Source organism: Nesoenas mayeri, assembly GCF_963082525.1.
Source record: "Nesoenas mayeri genome assembly, chromosome: 12".
NCBI lineage: Eukaryota > Metazoa > Chordata > Aves > Columbiformes > Columbidae > Nesoenas > Nesoenas mayeri.
This window is the reverse complement of record NC_137547.1, coordinates 3936310-3953388: the sequence shown is the minus strand read 5'-3', so window position 1 is coordinate 3953388 and position 17079 is coordinate 3936310. Positions and strand designations below refer to the sequence as shown.

At 43.2% G+C, this 17079-nt stretch overlaps 1 protein-coding gene across 1 annotated transcript in view; it reads right to left on the bottom strand.

Annotated features, from left to right (window-relative positions):
• The window catches only part of TENT4B (terminal nucleotidyltransferase 4B), a 39144-nt gene that overhangs the window by 6797 nt on the left and 15268 nt on the right, over positions 1-17079 (bottom strand). Inside the window, exons 2-7 of the mRNA XM_080352030.1 lie at positions 13507-13630; positions 8161-8207; positions 6348-6468; positions 5250-5357; positions 2410-2538; positions 961-1174 (exon numbers count right to left, since the gene is read on the bottom strand). Of these exons, the coding sequence (XP_080208156.1) occupies positions 961-1174; positions 2410-2538; positions 5250-5357; positions 6348-6468; positions 8161-8207; positions 13507-13630 (743 nt within the window). The remainder of the gene's footprint in view (positions 1-960; positions 1175-2409; positions 2539-5249; positions 5358-6347; positions 6469-8160; positions 8208-13506; positions 13631-17079) is intronic.

The window sequence follows — 17079 nt, the reverse complement described above, 5'->3', positions numbered from 1 at the left end:
ACTTCTTGAGGAACAGCAGAGGATTACTGAATCATAAATACTTCCAAGAGCTTAACAGACCTATAGATATATACATGTACAGGAGTCCAAAATGCTAACTCATGGGAAAAAGCACAATACATGAAGAAAACAAATGCTATACTACATATAATTCCACGTGCAACCATACTATCCTGGGTGACATTTTTCTAGATCAGAAGCGTGTTAACTCTGTTCTATGAACAGCACTTGATTCTCCATGTCAGCAGCCACCCACTCAAGTCAACGATCAACCTTAACGTAAAGGTGACAGTACAGAATGGAACCTCTACATGTTGACGGGACTTCACAGACTCAATTGGGAGAGCGTGCCCAGGGGCGGCAACACGCTGTGCGGGGCACGAGCTCAGAAGGGACCATGCACATGTACAGGTGTCCTAGAGAAGTGACCGTCCCTGTGCTGGGACCTGGGGAGGCCAAACCTCGAATCCTGGGGGCAGTTTTGGGCCCCTCACACCAAGAAAGGCCTTGAGGTGCTGGAGCGAGTGGAGAGAAGGGAACGGAGCTGGTGAGGGGCTGGAGCACAATGTGATGGGAGCGGCTGAGGGACCTGGGGGGTTCACCTGGAGAACAGGAGCTGAGGGGAGACAGGGACACAAAGAAACGGCCTCAAGTTGCGCCAGGGGAGGTTGAGGTTGGATCTGGGAACAATTTCTTCCCCAAAGGGCTGTGGGGCATTGGAACAGGCTGCCCAGGGCAGTGCTGGAGTCACCATCCCCGGAGGGTTGGACAGACGGACATGAGGTTCTCAGGACATGGGGCAGTGCCAGGGGTGGGTTCTGGTTGGACTCGATGATCTTGAAGGTGTCTTCCAACCCAAATGATTCTGTGACTCTATTCTTTGCTTTAGCTCCTCTGGATTAAGCGTTCCCCCAACTTATTTTCTCAGGCAATCGGTAAGATGTTGGTTTACGAGGATACCTGGCTGTAAGGGGTCTTCGATATACAGCATCGATGGTCTGTAGCCATCCAACATGCTTTTTTGCACTTCATCCTTGGCAACGTAAGAGCCGCCATCCTTTATTCGGATTCCGGTCTTCAGATAATTGAAGTGACGTCCATATAATTCAAAAAACTCTATTAAAAGAACACCATAGTTGGCATTGGGCATACAGGCATCTTCCCTGGGATGCAGCTATTAAGAAGAGAGAAAAAAAATCATTGTCTTAAGACCTCAAGTTTCAAGTCCCTTTAAGTGCCTTTTATTCTTCACAGCAAACATGTCTAAATACAATAATAAACAATAAGAAAATGTAATAGATAAAGCAAACATGTCTAAATGTAGTATCTTTCCTTCATAAAGCAGTTTTGCATATTCAAAACAACGTTATCAAAATGTTTGTAAATTAATTACCTCTTAAAAATAAGGTTGGCAAGTATTAATAGTTTTGTATTTGGACTTTCAGTTTGGTAAACGAACTTCCAGCACTAATGGCAGCGTTCTTGCAAAAAAGCCAAGATATCTGCACTTCAGGAACCTGGGTTTGCAGTACAAACACCGGCTTTGATGCACGCAGCTCTACAGCCATCCCCTCTGCTGCTGCGGATGCAGCCTGAGAGGTTACAAACAAGAGCCGTTCCTAACTGTGACAGGTACAAAACGCGACCTCTTGTTTTTCAGGAGCAAATGGAAATGCTGTTAGTCAACATTCAAAACAACTGGGGTTGGGAGAGATTGTGGTTTCTCTAAAAAGGACCCGCCTGTTGCCTTCGCTGCTTTTGTGCTCAGAGCAACTGCACCGGCGCTTGATAAACCCCGAGCTCCAGCTCAAGGCTCGGGTCTAAACCTGACTGCAGTCTGGAGAAGTACAGACACACGCTTACACAATTTAGTGCAAGATTCATAAAGCCAGAACTTGGCTACTTCATATTTCTACAATATTTTTCTCTTCCAGGCACAAAAATACAGATTTAGCTCATGCATTTTGTGCTCTTAGATTTAAGAGAATGCTGTAAACCACATTTAGTTGGTATCAGCTTAAAAACATGATAAACATATAAAATTCTGTTGTGTTCATTAAACACGCAGAGGGTGTATGAGCTGGAAAACAAGTGTTATGAAAGACACCTGCATCTAACACTAACCTACATGGATTCTTCCCAATAAGGTACACAATAGTCAAGTTATTTTGTCTCATATGACATCTGCGCCTGGTACGGATACACCAGCGGTTGTTCCAAACATTTCTAATACTAGAAGTACCAGAATGGGAGAAAGAAGACAGGTGGGATGTGCATGTTTTTATATGACAAGGGGTGCCAAAGCACGAACAGGTTAGCTGAAATGGTTACATTTAAAGATTGATTCCATTCCCTCTCAATGTAATGTCCTTTTGCAGCAATGGCATCAACACATTTCATGACGCTTACCTGAAGGAAACTGACAGCCATTAAAAAAAGACTATAAGAACCGATTCCGCCTGTAAATACTTCATTAAGGTCCCTCTGCAACAGGAACTGTTTCAATACTAAAACTAGATAGGGTAATACAGGATATTTCTGAAAGAGAAAAACAGAAGGGTTGGGATACAGCGATGCAGACGTACAATTGATGCTAAGAACGCATATTGAAGCTGTTATATTAAGTTTCAAAGGTAGGTATAGTTCTAACTTATTATTTTTAGTAATGGGGAGAAACCAAGTGCTCTGCCTGTCACCAAGACAGTGATTTTACCTCTTCAACTCCAGTAGCAAATATTAACCTTAGAAAAATATTATTACCTCATAAAATCAGCATGATTTTGTTTGAACGTATAAATACCTTTGCTTTTCTCATACAAGTGAAAAGGAAAGCAAAGAAGAACCACGGAGATCTCCACATCTGTAACAACACCTGCCTGCCACAGCCAAGGGGCCATCCCAAAGCGGACCCAGGAGTCTGTCCCAAGCCCAGAGCTCACACCAGTTCTCAGGATGACAACACCCAGATCGCGTTTCCGAAGAGCCGAATGCTCACCGCTGGGTTACGGGATTGTCCCTGGGATTGTCCGCAGGGACACACGGCCCTTGGGGCAGCCACACAGGCTGGCTGTGTCTGCACAGCGGACACCCCCGGGGGCAAGGGAGGCTCCATAATATCGATAACATCACTGGTTTTATCAACACAGAGCTAACAAGTTCCCCAGTGTCAAAGACGAGGTGTGGATCTTCCAATCCCTAACATTCTGTGATCATGGTATCTATGACTGTAAAAGATTCAAGGCAAAGGACAATTTCTCCACGGTGAGCATTGGTGACCCTATTTAACCCAAGATCACCTTCCTGAACTACTAACATCTTACAGTCACAAGCTGAAGCGTTGAATATCAGCACCTATCGAAATTCGAAGATGGGTTTTTTCTCAGGAAACTGCAAACCCCGCAGCTCCGCAGGGCAGAGGCTGCTCCCGCCGAGCCCCACACAACGCGCTAACACCTTCTTCTAAGCACACACAGATGCCTTCAGGCTCTCAAGAGAAGACAACCTCTGATCTGGAAATTAAGAGGTGCATAGGCAATTTTGGGCAATGATACAGGGCTTTATGGACTTAGCTAAAAGTAAATGTATATGTGGAGCATAACAGAAATACAGCCCCTGTGCTGTGGCAGAAAACCAAGCACAGACTGCATGTCCACCACAATGGGACAACGCACAGACGTGAAAACTGAAGTGAAATTGTCCTGCAAAAGGGCATCTGGGCATCTTTCAACAAGTAGCTACATAGCACAAAACTATGGGTTTTGATTCAGCAACAAACAGTTGGCCAACAAAAGTGAGTCCTATTCACCAGATGGAGGCCAAGGGAGGAAGGTCCCTGGATCCACCCACCCTCTTGCTCCAGATCCGGTGCCCGAGGCCTCAGCACCACAAGGTTAACGCAGGTGTACGTGACTGCACAGCTGAGACCACGCAGACAGGTACTGACTGTGACAGAACCACGGAATCACAGATGGTTTGTGTTGAAGGGCCCTCCCCAGCTCCCCCAGTGCCCCCTGCCATGAGCAGGGACATCTTCACCAGCTCAGGTTGCTCAGAGCCCTGACCAGCCTGGCCTGGGATGTCTCCAGGGATGGTTCATCCACCACCTCTCTGGCCAACCTGGGCCAGGCTCTCACCACCCTCAGGGCCAACAATTCCTTCCTCATGTCCAGCCCGAATCTCCCTCCTTTAGTTTAAAACCATCACCCCTCATCCTGTCATAAAACACCCTGCTAAAAGGTCTGTCCTACTGAAACTGAACCAAGCATGGAGATTCTTCTCCTAGGCCCTTCTACAGGTTAAAGCAGCAGATGCTGCAGAAGCCAACTGAGCTACTTTCATACCTGCTGCCAAACGGACATAAAGGAACTGAAGATGAACAAGTTGAATGCCACACATTCAACTCATCAGCTTCTGAGAATCCTCCCCAACTTAGAAGACTTCTTGCAACTCAATGACATTAATAAAGCAGATGTACATGACTCCTAGCCCTTAAAACTGAAAGTAAAGTGCTTGCTTTATTCAGATTTACAGGGTTTTCTGAAGGCATTTTACTTGTCTAGCTATTGCAATACTTTGATTCTCCTGCTGCCCATTAGTTTGGTTAAAAACCCAAAGCAGTTAATAGCAGAACAGTAATACTTAAGCACAAAGTGAGCCTGAACTGCTCTTCATCTCCCTACATGGAACGTGAAAATCCAAGACTAATTTTCAACTCCTTTTGAGACATTTATTATGAGCACTGAATAAGGAAGAGTGAAATGATCCTTCGAAACTTTAAATACAAAAGCTCACTAACCCTAATTAAACGATCCTATATATTAAACAAAAATAACTCTATCTATGATAGAGGTAGTAGTGAATCTCTGAACAATAACTTAATTTAACTTATTCTAATCAACTAGCACTTGTATGCTGAAACAATATTCAACCTAGAACAAAGTTATTCCTACATTCTGCAGGAATGTGTGGTTATTACTAATTTCACATTCAAGGAATCACAGTTAAATGAGCAGAACGTTTAAGATAGGTATTAGTGCATTCTCCTTACATCATTAGAATTTCCCCACTGTTTCTTTGTACATGTTACGATCCACACGCCTTTTCGGGCAATACATCTACAATCTAAGAATGTCACACAACAGTATCAGCAAAAAATGAGAGAGAGTGAAAGCACATCTCTAGTAAGGATACAAAGTAAAACAGAAAAGCAAATGAATGAGCTCTGTAATTCTGTTATAGCGTTGCCTAACCTTGATAAAATCTTTGATGAGCTGGGCTGCTTTAACCCCGTTCTGTACATTAAAGCTTATATCAACTTTTACGTCAGTGAAGGAATCTGTCAGTTTAATAATAGGTACCTGCAAAAGAAAGACAGATTAAGTCAATACAGATTGCCAAGATACATTTGGGTTCATTCATACTTATACGCGCCAGTAGAACTGAAACATTTGATGGATTTGTAGAGAGGAGGCAGCCAGAGAGAACAGGACTCCTGCCTATTTATGAACTCGCACTCCTTGCCAGCCTGTTTACATCAACTTTGCTTTTCTATCTCATAAATGCTATTTTCAATTTACTGTCCTGTTGAACAGAGTTTAACACTCCATGTTCAAAGTGATTCATTTCAAACCGTTTTCAGTCCGTTCCCGGTGCAGAAACACAGTTCTAGTGGGAACAACAAACACCAGAGGGAGACAAACGCTTAAGAAAGAAAGACCAAAGGTAACAGATATTCTCGTGGGTCATTGACTCCTCATCAAAATCACCTCCAAAAGACACTGAGAGCACTCTGACACCTGGCTGCTTTCCAAATTACCTCTCTACTAATCACAGCCATCAATTAGACACCTATTTAAACCCCAGCACTCTTCCATACTCTTACAATTAGCAAAAGGTGGGAAGTTATAATGGAATTAATCCTGTCCCGTGCCAGGCATTCCATTACATGTTTATATAAAACTGTACTTACTACTTCCATGTGAAAATGTATCACCTCTGCTTGCTTGGAATAACAACAAATAAATCATCTACTTACGTACAAACTCAGTCCAGAAATTCCCAAGTCTAATCACATTAGTTCACAACAATAATTAGTATAACCTCACTTAAAAGCAAGTGCATGGAAAACCTGTCGATTTTCCCCAACGGAAGAAATGCTTCTGTTGGAACACTGTCAATTATATTGTCAGTAATAAAAACTGTACTAAATTAAAAGGTTCTATTGGTTCTATTTCAAATTTACATATAAAATAGTTTCCACTTATGAAAATCCATCCTTTTAGCCAAGATCTTTCTTTGATTAGAAATTTAGCTTAGAACAAGGAAATACCCTCTTCCCCCAAACTTACAGTTGCTTTATCTAAAACCTTTACTGAGTTTTCATCTGCTACATTGTGCTTTCTAAGAGCTTCTTCCAAGGTCCAGAGAGGTAACGTCTCCCATTTTCCAAACACAACTAAATCAATATCGCTGAAATGGAAAGAAAAGACAGATTTATTCAAATTATAGACCAACCTCGCCCCCAGACCCACAGCAAATCCATTCAACATGGGCCGGGCAGAAAGCAGTCCCCTGCACCCCCCCTTTAAAAACCCCAAACACTTCTAGGGCCATTTTGTGCTGCTTTGCACCTCAGAGCTGGTTTTTGGGGTGATGGCAACAGCTGCACGTGGTGCTGAGAACACGCAGCCGGGAAGGAGAGTGGAAAATGTGGCCACTTTGACTTCAGAAAGCAACAAGTTGTTAAATAAGATCAAACCATCTAATTAACTGGGGTCATTAACTCAGCTCCTCGAAGAGGTGGCTCCATCCCACTATGCACACACATATTTGACTGCACAGGAGCTGGTGCACTAATTCCCGCCTAAACTCAGGCTCAAAGGTGCCTGGTGTCCATTGTGAGATGCCCAGCTCGCTGCTCCTTGCTCCCCAACCTCCGCCGTCATTTCCCGGGAGCACAAGGAGCCGAGCAAACAACCAGAGCTGGAACAGCACTCAGACGGAAAACGGCATCACTGAAAACACCCCAAATTTAGGGACAGTTCTTGTCCCCCTCTCCAGATTCTAGAGGTCTGCTGCTGCACGAACAGCATCGCTTTAACCAGCCCAAAGAAAGGTCTGCAGCAGGTGAAACGCCCACTGCCAACAGGGAGGAGATGCTGCTGGGCGCTGCGGAACTGAACCCGTGCTCAAGCTGCTCCTGATGCCGACAGGTAACAACAGGAGCTATGTGTCGGGTGCACAGCAAGAAAAGCAGCTCTGTCGTCACCCTGAGGATCGATATCGCCTGCAAAACACCTTGGAGACCCAGCAGCTCCACAACCCAAACCTTCGGCACCAGTTTAACCCAAGGATATTAGGCAAATTCTACCAGAACCCGAGCCATTGAGCTCTCGGGCAGCTCCTGGGGCTAAAGCGGATAGTGAGGCATCTGACAGACACTTTGCTTTTCAGAAAGAGACGGAACGACAGCTCAGGTCTTCCTCACTTGCTGCCAGTACCAGGGATGAAAGCCTCATTCCCAAAGCACAGAACTGGATTCAGGTGTTAACCTCAGACATAATGTGTCCATGCCCTGCAGCCACTGGAGCCCTTCCTTCTATTTCTATTCAATTGTCAAAAATATTTACAATTTCTACACAGGAGACACTGGTGTCACTGAGTAATGACTCTTTATGAAAACCAGGAACAGACTTGGAAAAGGCAGCGGTTGATGTAGTACAGATTTCATAAAAGACAACCGAAAGAAGAAAAAACCAGCTCTGTACGTACTCCTCCCAGTGTTAACATTAAGTAACGTTAAATGTTTCAATTTAATTGTCTGTGGAGATAAAGCTTAGCTTCTCTTCTGAGGCCATCCTCTTGTTTTGCTTTAGTCACTTAATGAAGCCAAATTACAAAATAAGCCTTTTTTGACAACATGGTGATTCAGATCTTTTACTGATACATGCAAAATCTAGATAGACACCTGTATTACAGTCACCAGTCTTAATTACTACACTTCCGTACACTTAGCAGACTACTAATAGCTTAACACATCTTAATATAACAAGCAGACACAAGGAACAGAGATGCTGGGACAGCAGCTAAATCACACAGAGGTACAGGTTGCATATGACTTTCTTTTATCTTGTGTACAACTTACACCAAAAAATGACTCACCTTGTAGGTAAATATAAACCAGTTTTAAAACTGCCAAATATCTGCACCTGAAACACAAGAGCAGGATATGTGAAAATACATTTTGAGGCTCCAGAAGACAAGTTGCTTGTGAAGGCTGGTGAGTGCTTCCCTCCATGGGCAGATTTCGGTATTGCCAGCAGGCACATGCACACAAGTCCCCTTTGCTCTTAAAGCATTTATATTTTCAGGGTGGTATAAGAGGCAAATCTTCACTGCTATTACCCATGAAACATTCATAACTTTGAGTTCTCTATTACAAAACCTTCTTCATAATGTAAACATTTTAATTGTGACAAGATTTGGTAACACTTCTAAATCAAAAGATTCTGAAACACTTCAGAGTGACAGCACATAAACCCCCCAGTATCATTTCAATTTCTTTTTTGCTTCCATATCTCAAACTATACCCTTCACTTTTTAAACATGTTTTAGAAGTTTTATATATTTCTGTTTCTTTGGCTACTTTAAATATATATATATGTATATATATCACAATCCATTTTTTTTCTGAATTACAGAGCAAGTAACACAATTTTTGTGTTTCTTGTTTAAACGTGGTCACAGGAGCTGCTGAGACTTCAAAGTCAAACCTTCCCCACATTTGGACTCATTTTCCTGCACAGGCTTCTGATGTGTTTCCTGCCTTAATGAGTCTCATACACCAGCTTGATCGCCACCTATTTGTGTGTCAAGTGACCCACTTTTTATGTTTTTCTCCTTTGGGATAAGGAAGAGGGAGAGACAGGAAAACATGATGTTTTGCAAGTAAGTGCCTTGATACTTTAGTAGACAACGAAGTAATAGGAGCGCTTCCTCTTGATTATTTTCCATCACTTGACTATCTTTGCCCCCTGAGAATCCCAGAATGTCAGGGGTTGGAAGGGCCCTGGGAAGCTCATCCAGTGCAATCCCCCCATGGAGCAGGAACACCCAGATGAGGTTACACAGGAAGGTGTCCAGGCGGGTTGGAATGTCTGCACAGAAGGAGACTCCACAACCCCCCTGGGCAGCCTGGGCCAGGCTCTGACACCCTCACCCCCAACAAGTTTCTTCTCCTCTTTCAGTGGAACCTCCTGTGTTCCAGTTTGCACCCACTGCCCTTTGTCCTGTCACTGGTTGTCACCAGAAGAGCCTGGCTCCATCCTCCTGACACTCCCCCTTTCCATATTGATCCCCAGGAATGAGTCCCCCCTCAGTGTCCTCTTGTCCAGCTCCAGAGCCCCAGCTCCCTCAGCCTTTCCTCACACGGGAGATGCTCCACTCCCTTCAGCATCTTGGTGGCTGCGCTGGACTCTCTGCAGCAGTTCCCTGTCCTGCTGGAACTGAGGGGCCGCAACTGGACACAATATTCCAGGTGTGGTCTCCCCAGGGCAGAGCAGAGGGGCAGGAGAACCTCTCTGACCTACTGACCACCCCCTTCTAACCCACCCCAGGTACCATTGGCTTCCTGGCCACAAGGGCCCAGTGCTGGCTCATGGTCACCCTGCTGTCCCCAGGACCCCCAGGTCCCTTTCCCCTACGCTGCTCTCTAACAGGTCATTCCCCAACTTACACTGAACCTGGGGTTGTTCCTGCCCAGATTCAAGACTCTACACTTGCCCTTGTTCTATTTCATTAAATTTCTCCCCGCCCAGCTCTCCAGCCTGTCCAGGTCTCTGATGGCAGCACAGCTTCCAGTGTCAGCCACTCCTCCCAGCTTGGTGTCACCAGCAAATCTGCTGACAGTCACTCTATTCCCTCATCCAAATCATTGATGAATATATTGAATAACACCGGCCCCAGCACTGCCCCTGAGGCACTGCACTGGATCCAGGCCTCAACTGGACTCTGCCCCATTGACCACGACTCTCTGGCTTCTTCCCTTCAGCCAGTTCGCCCCGTCCCCAACAAAAAGCACGTGCTGGGAGCAGATTTAAAAGTTCATAGCTTTTCAAACTAGAAAAGACTGCAAAGAGATACCACAGAACTAGCATCAATATCGTACTAGATATTGACAACAGCATAAAGGCATCCCACAGCTATGAAAGTAATAATTATTATTACTATTTTTAATCCAGGATAACAGCAAAAGCATCCTCTGTGAAACTGTCCAGGTTCAGCCAAACCAGCATTTATCTGGCTACCAAAACATCTGAAAAGTGCTTTTGCACAATGAAACAACCACTGATGGGTTCAGAAAAATCTAAATGTGCTTTCACATTATCAAACAAAATAGGGTGTTCAGCTGACCAGCAAAGAGTCTTTATTGAATAAACAAGCCTGAAAGTATTCATAAACTTACTGATACAACATATATGACCTTTACCAAAAGGAATGAGACAACATCTGCTGTTGTACAATAATTTGGAGTATGAGAAACACTGAATTATTATATAAAAGCAACCCACACCCACACTTCAATCCCTCTCCCATCAAATCTGGAAAGATGGAAGAGCGGGGAAATCAGAACAGAAGTTTTGAAGGATTTTGACTCATTATTCAATTGGAATGTAAACTGTTGAAGCTCTGCAGCCATGTCCACATTTAACGCATCCCAAATCCAGGACACGACTATGAAGTGAGAGATGTCAGCATTACTTTTTGTGGTGCCAACGCTGCTGCTGATGTTCTTATTCTCTGTTTTATTCTCTGAGTATCTGCATCCATAAGATAACCTGAGACTTCACAGTACTGCAGCGAGTCCTCCCGCTCCTGCGTGCTGCTGTTACTGTTTCTCCTGGACTTCTGCAAACTCGTTCATATTAATTTCCAAAGGTTCAGAAGTGAAGCTACATCACCTCTTTCAGATCTACAAGGCCACGTAATACTTGGACACCAAACTAAGGACATTATCACAAACGTATCCTAAATTCCACTGTATAAGGACTTATTTGTTCAAGAGTCAAATTTTCGTGTTCAATTGGTAAGAAAAACTTTAAAATGCTTTAGTTCAGTGTTTGGGGTTGTTCGGTTTTGGTGTAACTAAAGCCCTTCCTACGGTCCGAGCCTTGCTGATGCCAAGAACAGCTCTCACTTACTAGGAATGTTTCCTTCTAAGCACATTCCCTTGAGTAAGAGAGCAAATGACACAATTGCTAACTTCTATAAATACCGTAACAGTGGAGGATACCTAGTTCTATCCCCCTCCATCTGCCTTTACAGCCTTTTCCTAAGTGGAGCAGGAAAAAAACGTAGGTGCACAGACACATTCCACATGTTTTCTATACATTTAGATTCATGAAGCCTGACTTTCCTTTTCTCGGTATTTAGTTTTTATAGAGTATGTTCTACCTAAGTGTTTAGTGAGAAACTGCAAACCAAATGTGTATGTTTAACTTAAACTTTATTTTAGCTGGATTCACTCTTCTGTGACTCAAAATGAACAGCTTAAACATTAACCTGTTGCTTTGCACTATGGCTAAAGCTGAGGACATTGGACCGCATTAACACTCCGCCTTCTCAGAGCATCTACTCAAAACTTGAATCTTACAAGTAGCTAAACCAACACAGATTTCCAAAAGGTTAGTGATTAACTCAAACGACTGAAAAACTACAACAAAAGACTGTCAAAGTTGAACACGGTGCAGTTCAGCAGTTCGGTTCCTGAGCAGATCTGTGAAGTAAGTACTAGAAATACAAGATGACAGTAATTTCCAGGTTGTGGCCTGGCGTGCTGCTGTCAGTGCTCGGCTCCTTCTGGCCTGCAGAGCGCGGAAGGGCACGCAGGAGGAGAATTCTCCCTCAACATTAAGAGCAGCAGACAAAACAGGGACTTAGGCTTGGAAAAGCAGTGACTGACTTGAGCAAAAACAACTGGCACGTTCTCGCTCTCTTCCATTGTCAAGAACAGTGAAGAAAGACGGTCATGGCAGCTTTAACTGGCACCCACTGAAAGCGAACTTCAGTTTTCGGCTGCTTCTCGCTCCCATCACGGCTGAGCCGACCGGTCGTAGGGCTTGGGATTTGCTTCCCTTCCTTTAAAACATTATGGCTACAAAAGCCATTTTCAGCAGCTTAAAGAAAGACTATTTTCTTAAGGACCCGAAGTCATATACAGACACACACACACACATATATATATATGTATATTAAAATATACATATTTTAATATACAAGACCTGGCTTGTACAGATCAAGCCTGTCCTACAGAGTCTCTCTGTAAGCACTAAGTTCTTGTGCCCCATTCCAAGCATCAGTGGTAACGAAGAGCGATCCCCTGGTAATAAACCCATTGATCCCATTACACTAGTGAAGTCTGCAGCACACAAACCTGTCTAGGAAACAGCAGCATCTTCTCTAGGCTGAAGCAATGGGTTATTCGGTGGAATCCCCTACTGCACGACTTTGCAAGGTGTACCACAGCAAGAACTGTTCCATACCCACACTGTTTCCTATACTATCTGTTACCGTGGCAGGATCAAAGAGCATCCCTTACACTAAAGATTCTGCTGTCTGCATTGGGTTTGCTATTCCAGCTAACAAGTCCTATTTTTCAGCTACCATTACCCACAGATAGGTTACTACAGCTACAAACCTGCATCTGGAAATGAACACCGTGTTAGCACAGAGATACAATTAAACTAGACTCAGTTATGCTAAAAACCCAACTGTGTCCCCATAAAACCATCTTGAGTTGTAAAAGCAACTTCTCTAGCTTCTCTTTAATTCAACCTTTATTAAAAACTAATAAAAAGAAGCATAGATCTGCACTGGAGAAACACCTGACTGAATCAAGTACTAGTAAAAACCTGCGTTTGGTGGAAAGAGGCATTAGAGGCATTATGTATCTAATATATACATATATATACATAGAGAGAGAGGGAGGGAGAGATCTACAGACTTGTTTCTTCCTGGTTCTTTTACATTTGTAAGATATTTCCATTTAATTTAACAGCAGTGTGGGCTGTGTGATGTGGCATTGCTGGCATTCCATCTTAAGAGCCTTGTTCAAGACCTCAGGTCTTTGGACTAGAAGCCCCACTACAGATTCTTCAGCCAAACCACGAATTTCAGAACTTTTTTATCATTTCTTTTATAATTTCTTTTATAAGCCTGATATGTCCCCATTAATCTCAGTAAGTAAATAATAATGAGACTAAATGTTGCCACTTCTCATGCCCTTTCTTTGATGACAGTAGGTCTAGCTTACCTTTGCTCCCATGTGCGATAGAAAATGTTGGCCTGTATTATTCCAGAAATAAAGATTTGACCAGAAATCCTTTTGTTGTTGTTGTTTGTTTTAAATATCAAAAAATAAGTAGTATTTTCATTATTCAATACTACACAAAGTAAACAGGCACAAATGATGCTTTTACATATTAACAAATAGAAGAGTGTCCTACTCACATCTGCATTAGGCCAGAGCTCTTTTATAACGTTTTCTATCCTGTTCACCACTTCCATCCGCATCCTCTCTTCTTCAGGTCTGGGAGACATATACTTATAAAAGTCAATGATTTCTTCATGAAGACTAAGAAAGAAAAAAAAAAAGGAACAGAAAGTCAGGAAAACCACACAGGAGAATGAAATACCAACTACTCTAATGAAAACGAAACACGCTTTTTGAGCTCCTAGTTACCGATTGAGTTAAGGGGCAATTTAAGAGTAGCATACAATAAAAAATAAATAAATAAGTATCCAGATTCATAACCCGTAGTAAGGTTTAGTTTCTTATGCCATAGGTCATTACTGCACCGCAGCTCCAGCTCGCACCGACGGTCCCGCTCGGCGTGTCACCGCCGGCGCAGCAGAGGTTCAGCCCCCAGCTGGGAAGCGGCCGGGAGCTCCCAGTACACGCTGAGCAGAATCCCGCGGGAGGACTCGGGCGCCAGGCGGTGTTCAGCCCCAGCTCTGCAAGAGCTGACAGTCACCACAGCGCTAGAAACACTGCTGCTTCTACTGCCTGGAGAACACACGGGAACTGGAAACGCGCTCCCTCCCCAACACAAGGCAGTAAGTAGTACACACGCAGCAGTGGTGGCGGAGAAGAATGAGACTGACAGCCAGTTAACCCATTTATTTGACAGTTTACTGTATTATGTGTGCCTCTCACAGGCAGTAAGTTATGTTTAGACTGCCTATGATTAGAGCTGAAATAAAGATGTCTTCATATAGTTCCACAAATTTCCATGCTGCTGTAATATCATAAACTCATCATCATCTTGACTAACAACATATTTAAAAAAGACACAGCCCTTTAATTCCAGGAAAATTCAGAGGAACCCTGGCACAGAGTAGCTAAAAGAATTTCATTTGTTTCCTGCAATGACCATTACAGTAATAGCTAGGGGTTTTTAAAATGTATTGTTTCTAGTTACCGAGTACAACTGCATTGCTCCTTAAAGCTCTGAGGGACCATCAGAAGAGAGCAATTTATTAAGAGCAAGTCCTTAGATGAGCTGTGGAATCTAATAATTCCCCATTGCACACACACTTAAATCAAATCTTAATAACTGGAAGTTGTTCACAGGTGTCAAAAAACCAGGTATTTAACAGAGTCGGGGTAGGGACAGAATTCAAACCATCCGCATCATGTTATTCAATAATGCAGCACTATGAACAACACAAGCTGCTTTCTCTCAGAGACTGAGGAATAAAACATTTACATTACTTTTCAGTGGGAATTTATGGGAATTTCCCACACATATGGTTAGGGGAATAGTCCAAAAAGCCGAGCAACCTGAAGTGGCCATCACCACAGGCTCTCTATAGCTAGCAAAGAGGACAACTCCTCTGACGACATCCTTCGAAGGGAGATCCACACAGGTACTCGATTGAGCTGTTCTAAAGCAACCTTTGGAGAAGCTGCTCCTCCTCTGGCACCTACAGAGGGAGCCTGACAAATGCTTAAATTAAACACTAAACTAAAACACACCCCCCCCAAAAAAGATCTTCTGCAAAAATACAAGGTGCCATCTCCCACCATTCCTCTGTTATGGCCATGCTGGCACCAAGCCCTCTTCTCACACATCATCTCAGGTACCACACCATGTTCTGAATAACACAGCTGCAACATCCACAGCAATAAATGCTGTTTTCAGCACTTATTTTAATGTCGCTAGGAAATTTCTTACATCCACCTATGGCTGCTTTATCATAGAATCATTTAGATCAAGTCCAACCATAACTCACCCCTGGCACTGCCCCATGTCCCTGAGAACCTCATGTCCGTCTGTCCAACCCTCACTGAGTCTCTGCACGCTTAGCCATCAAGGTAACATTCCAATACAGGAGCAACAAGGAAAACAGGCAAAAAATCAGACTCTAGAAAACACTGATTATTTCTCAACTGTAATCTGTAACCGTAGTAACTGCAATCCCAACTGTAACTGTAACCAAAGCTCTCAGGGCACTTGTCTTTATCAACTCCACTGACACTCTTAATTGGGATAATTGTATCAATCGGTGCACTCTTTAGAACCACACAAAAGAATGACGTGTCATCAGAACTAGATGTTTTTCTTCTTCTAAATACAAATAATGTGCGTCTGCATCTTTTCAAATGGGATCCTTCTTGCTCTTAGGTAGTCACATAAAGCTTTACGGTAAAACAAAATTAAGCAGCATGCAAACACACCGACACTTGCATTGCACATGTGACGAATGTTACTAAACAATGCACATGTAGAAAAAAAATCCATGTGAACTTTTTCAATGACAGAAGGCTTAAAGACTTTTTAGTTGCCATCAGCTGGAAATACCACAGCCATGTGTGGGTTTCAGCTGCTCCCGCAGCACCCACGAGCCAAAAGGACTCACGGCTACACCTGGAACCGCGTTTCCCTGCCCAGTAACGGCCGCTGCCAAGAAATAAGAGCATGATTAATTAAGCCAAGAGGAGCAGGAGCAGCCACACGCAGGCTTCAGGGGGTGCAGCACGGCTGCGAGGTGAGACGCCAATTAACAGGGACTTAACTCAAGCTGCACTGAAAATTAAAACTCAAGGTTATTCACTGTCTAATCAACACCTATTATAGTCGCTCTTGTTCAAAACGATTTGTTTGGATTAATGGAGTCTGTTTACAAGAGCCTCTAGTGGAATTTTATATCTTTAGTTGAAATGAAGATCAAAGAGACCAAGAAGTTATTTTTGGCATCATAACAGTATTCTATTATTTAATGCCATTACATTCATTAGTTATTTTAGATTAAAGTCCTTAAAAGAAGCCTTGTTTTTAGCAGGAAACGACACTGTGATAAACCTGATTTCACTACAGAGCAGTATTTCCTTTCTGTTCGCAGTGAGGCACAGCAACACCCAGACCTGCTGAGGATGCAGGGCTTTGGACAGAACTGTAACTGAGGTCAAGACACAGAGAGCCGAATCCTCCCTTTCCCCCTCACAATCCCATTCATTTATTTTTTACTATTTATTGTAAAAGCGACACGCTCCACAAGATGGGGAATCCAAGGGCTTCCCAAATAACTTTTAATTTTAACATTAATCTCCCATGAGCTTCATAAAATAATTTGGGGATTACTGCCACCGTCCCCACGTGTTGAATAATGGATCAGGAACAGCAGCAGCCACTGTGAAGATCACAGATTATTCTTCTCACCCACAGACTCAAGCAAAAACAAACACTAGAGTAGTGAAGGCAACTGTAAATACGAAGCATCTGCTGACATCCTCCCCCTGCCACCTGAGCCTTGGTAGCAGACAAGTTCTTTTATTATTGACTACCAAAAGAACACCTAACTGCATCGGAAGGTGAATTAATGTGCAGTTAAGTCGTGTGGTGACTGATACATCAGTCCTTGTAAGAAATTAAAATTGTGCATAATAAAGCAAGCAATTTTCAAAGGCCTCAGAGACTGACTGTCACTTTTTATGTCGTTAGTTACTGAACTGTATCAATATATCATAGGTGACACAGTAACCAGATTTTGGAAGCTTTAAAATCGAGCATGCTGAAAGGT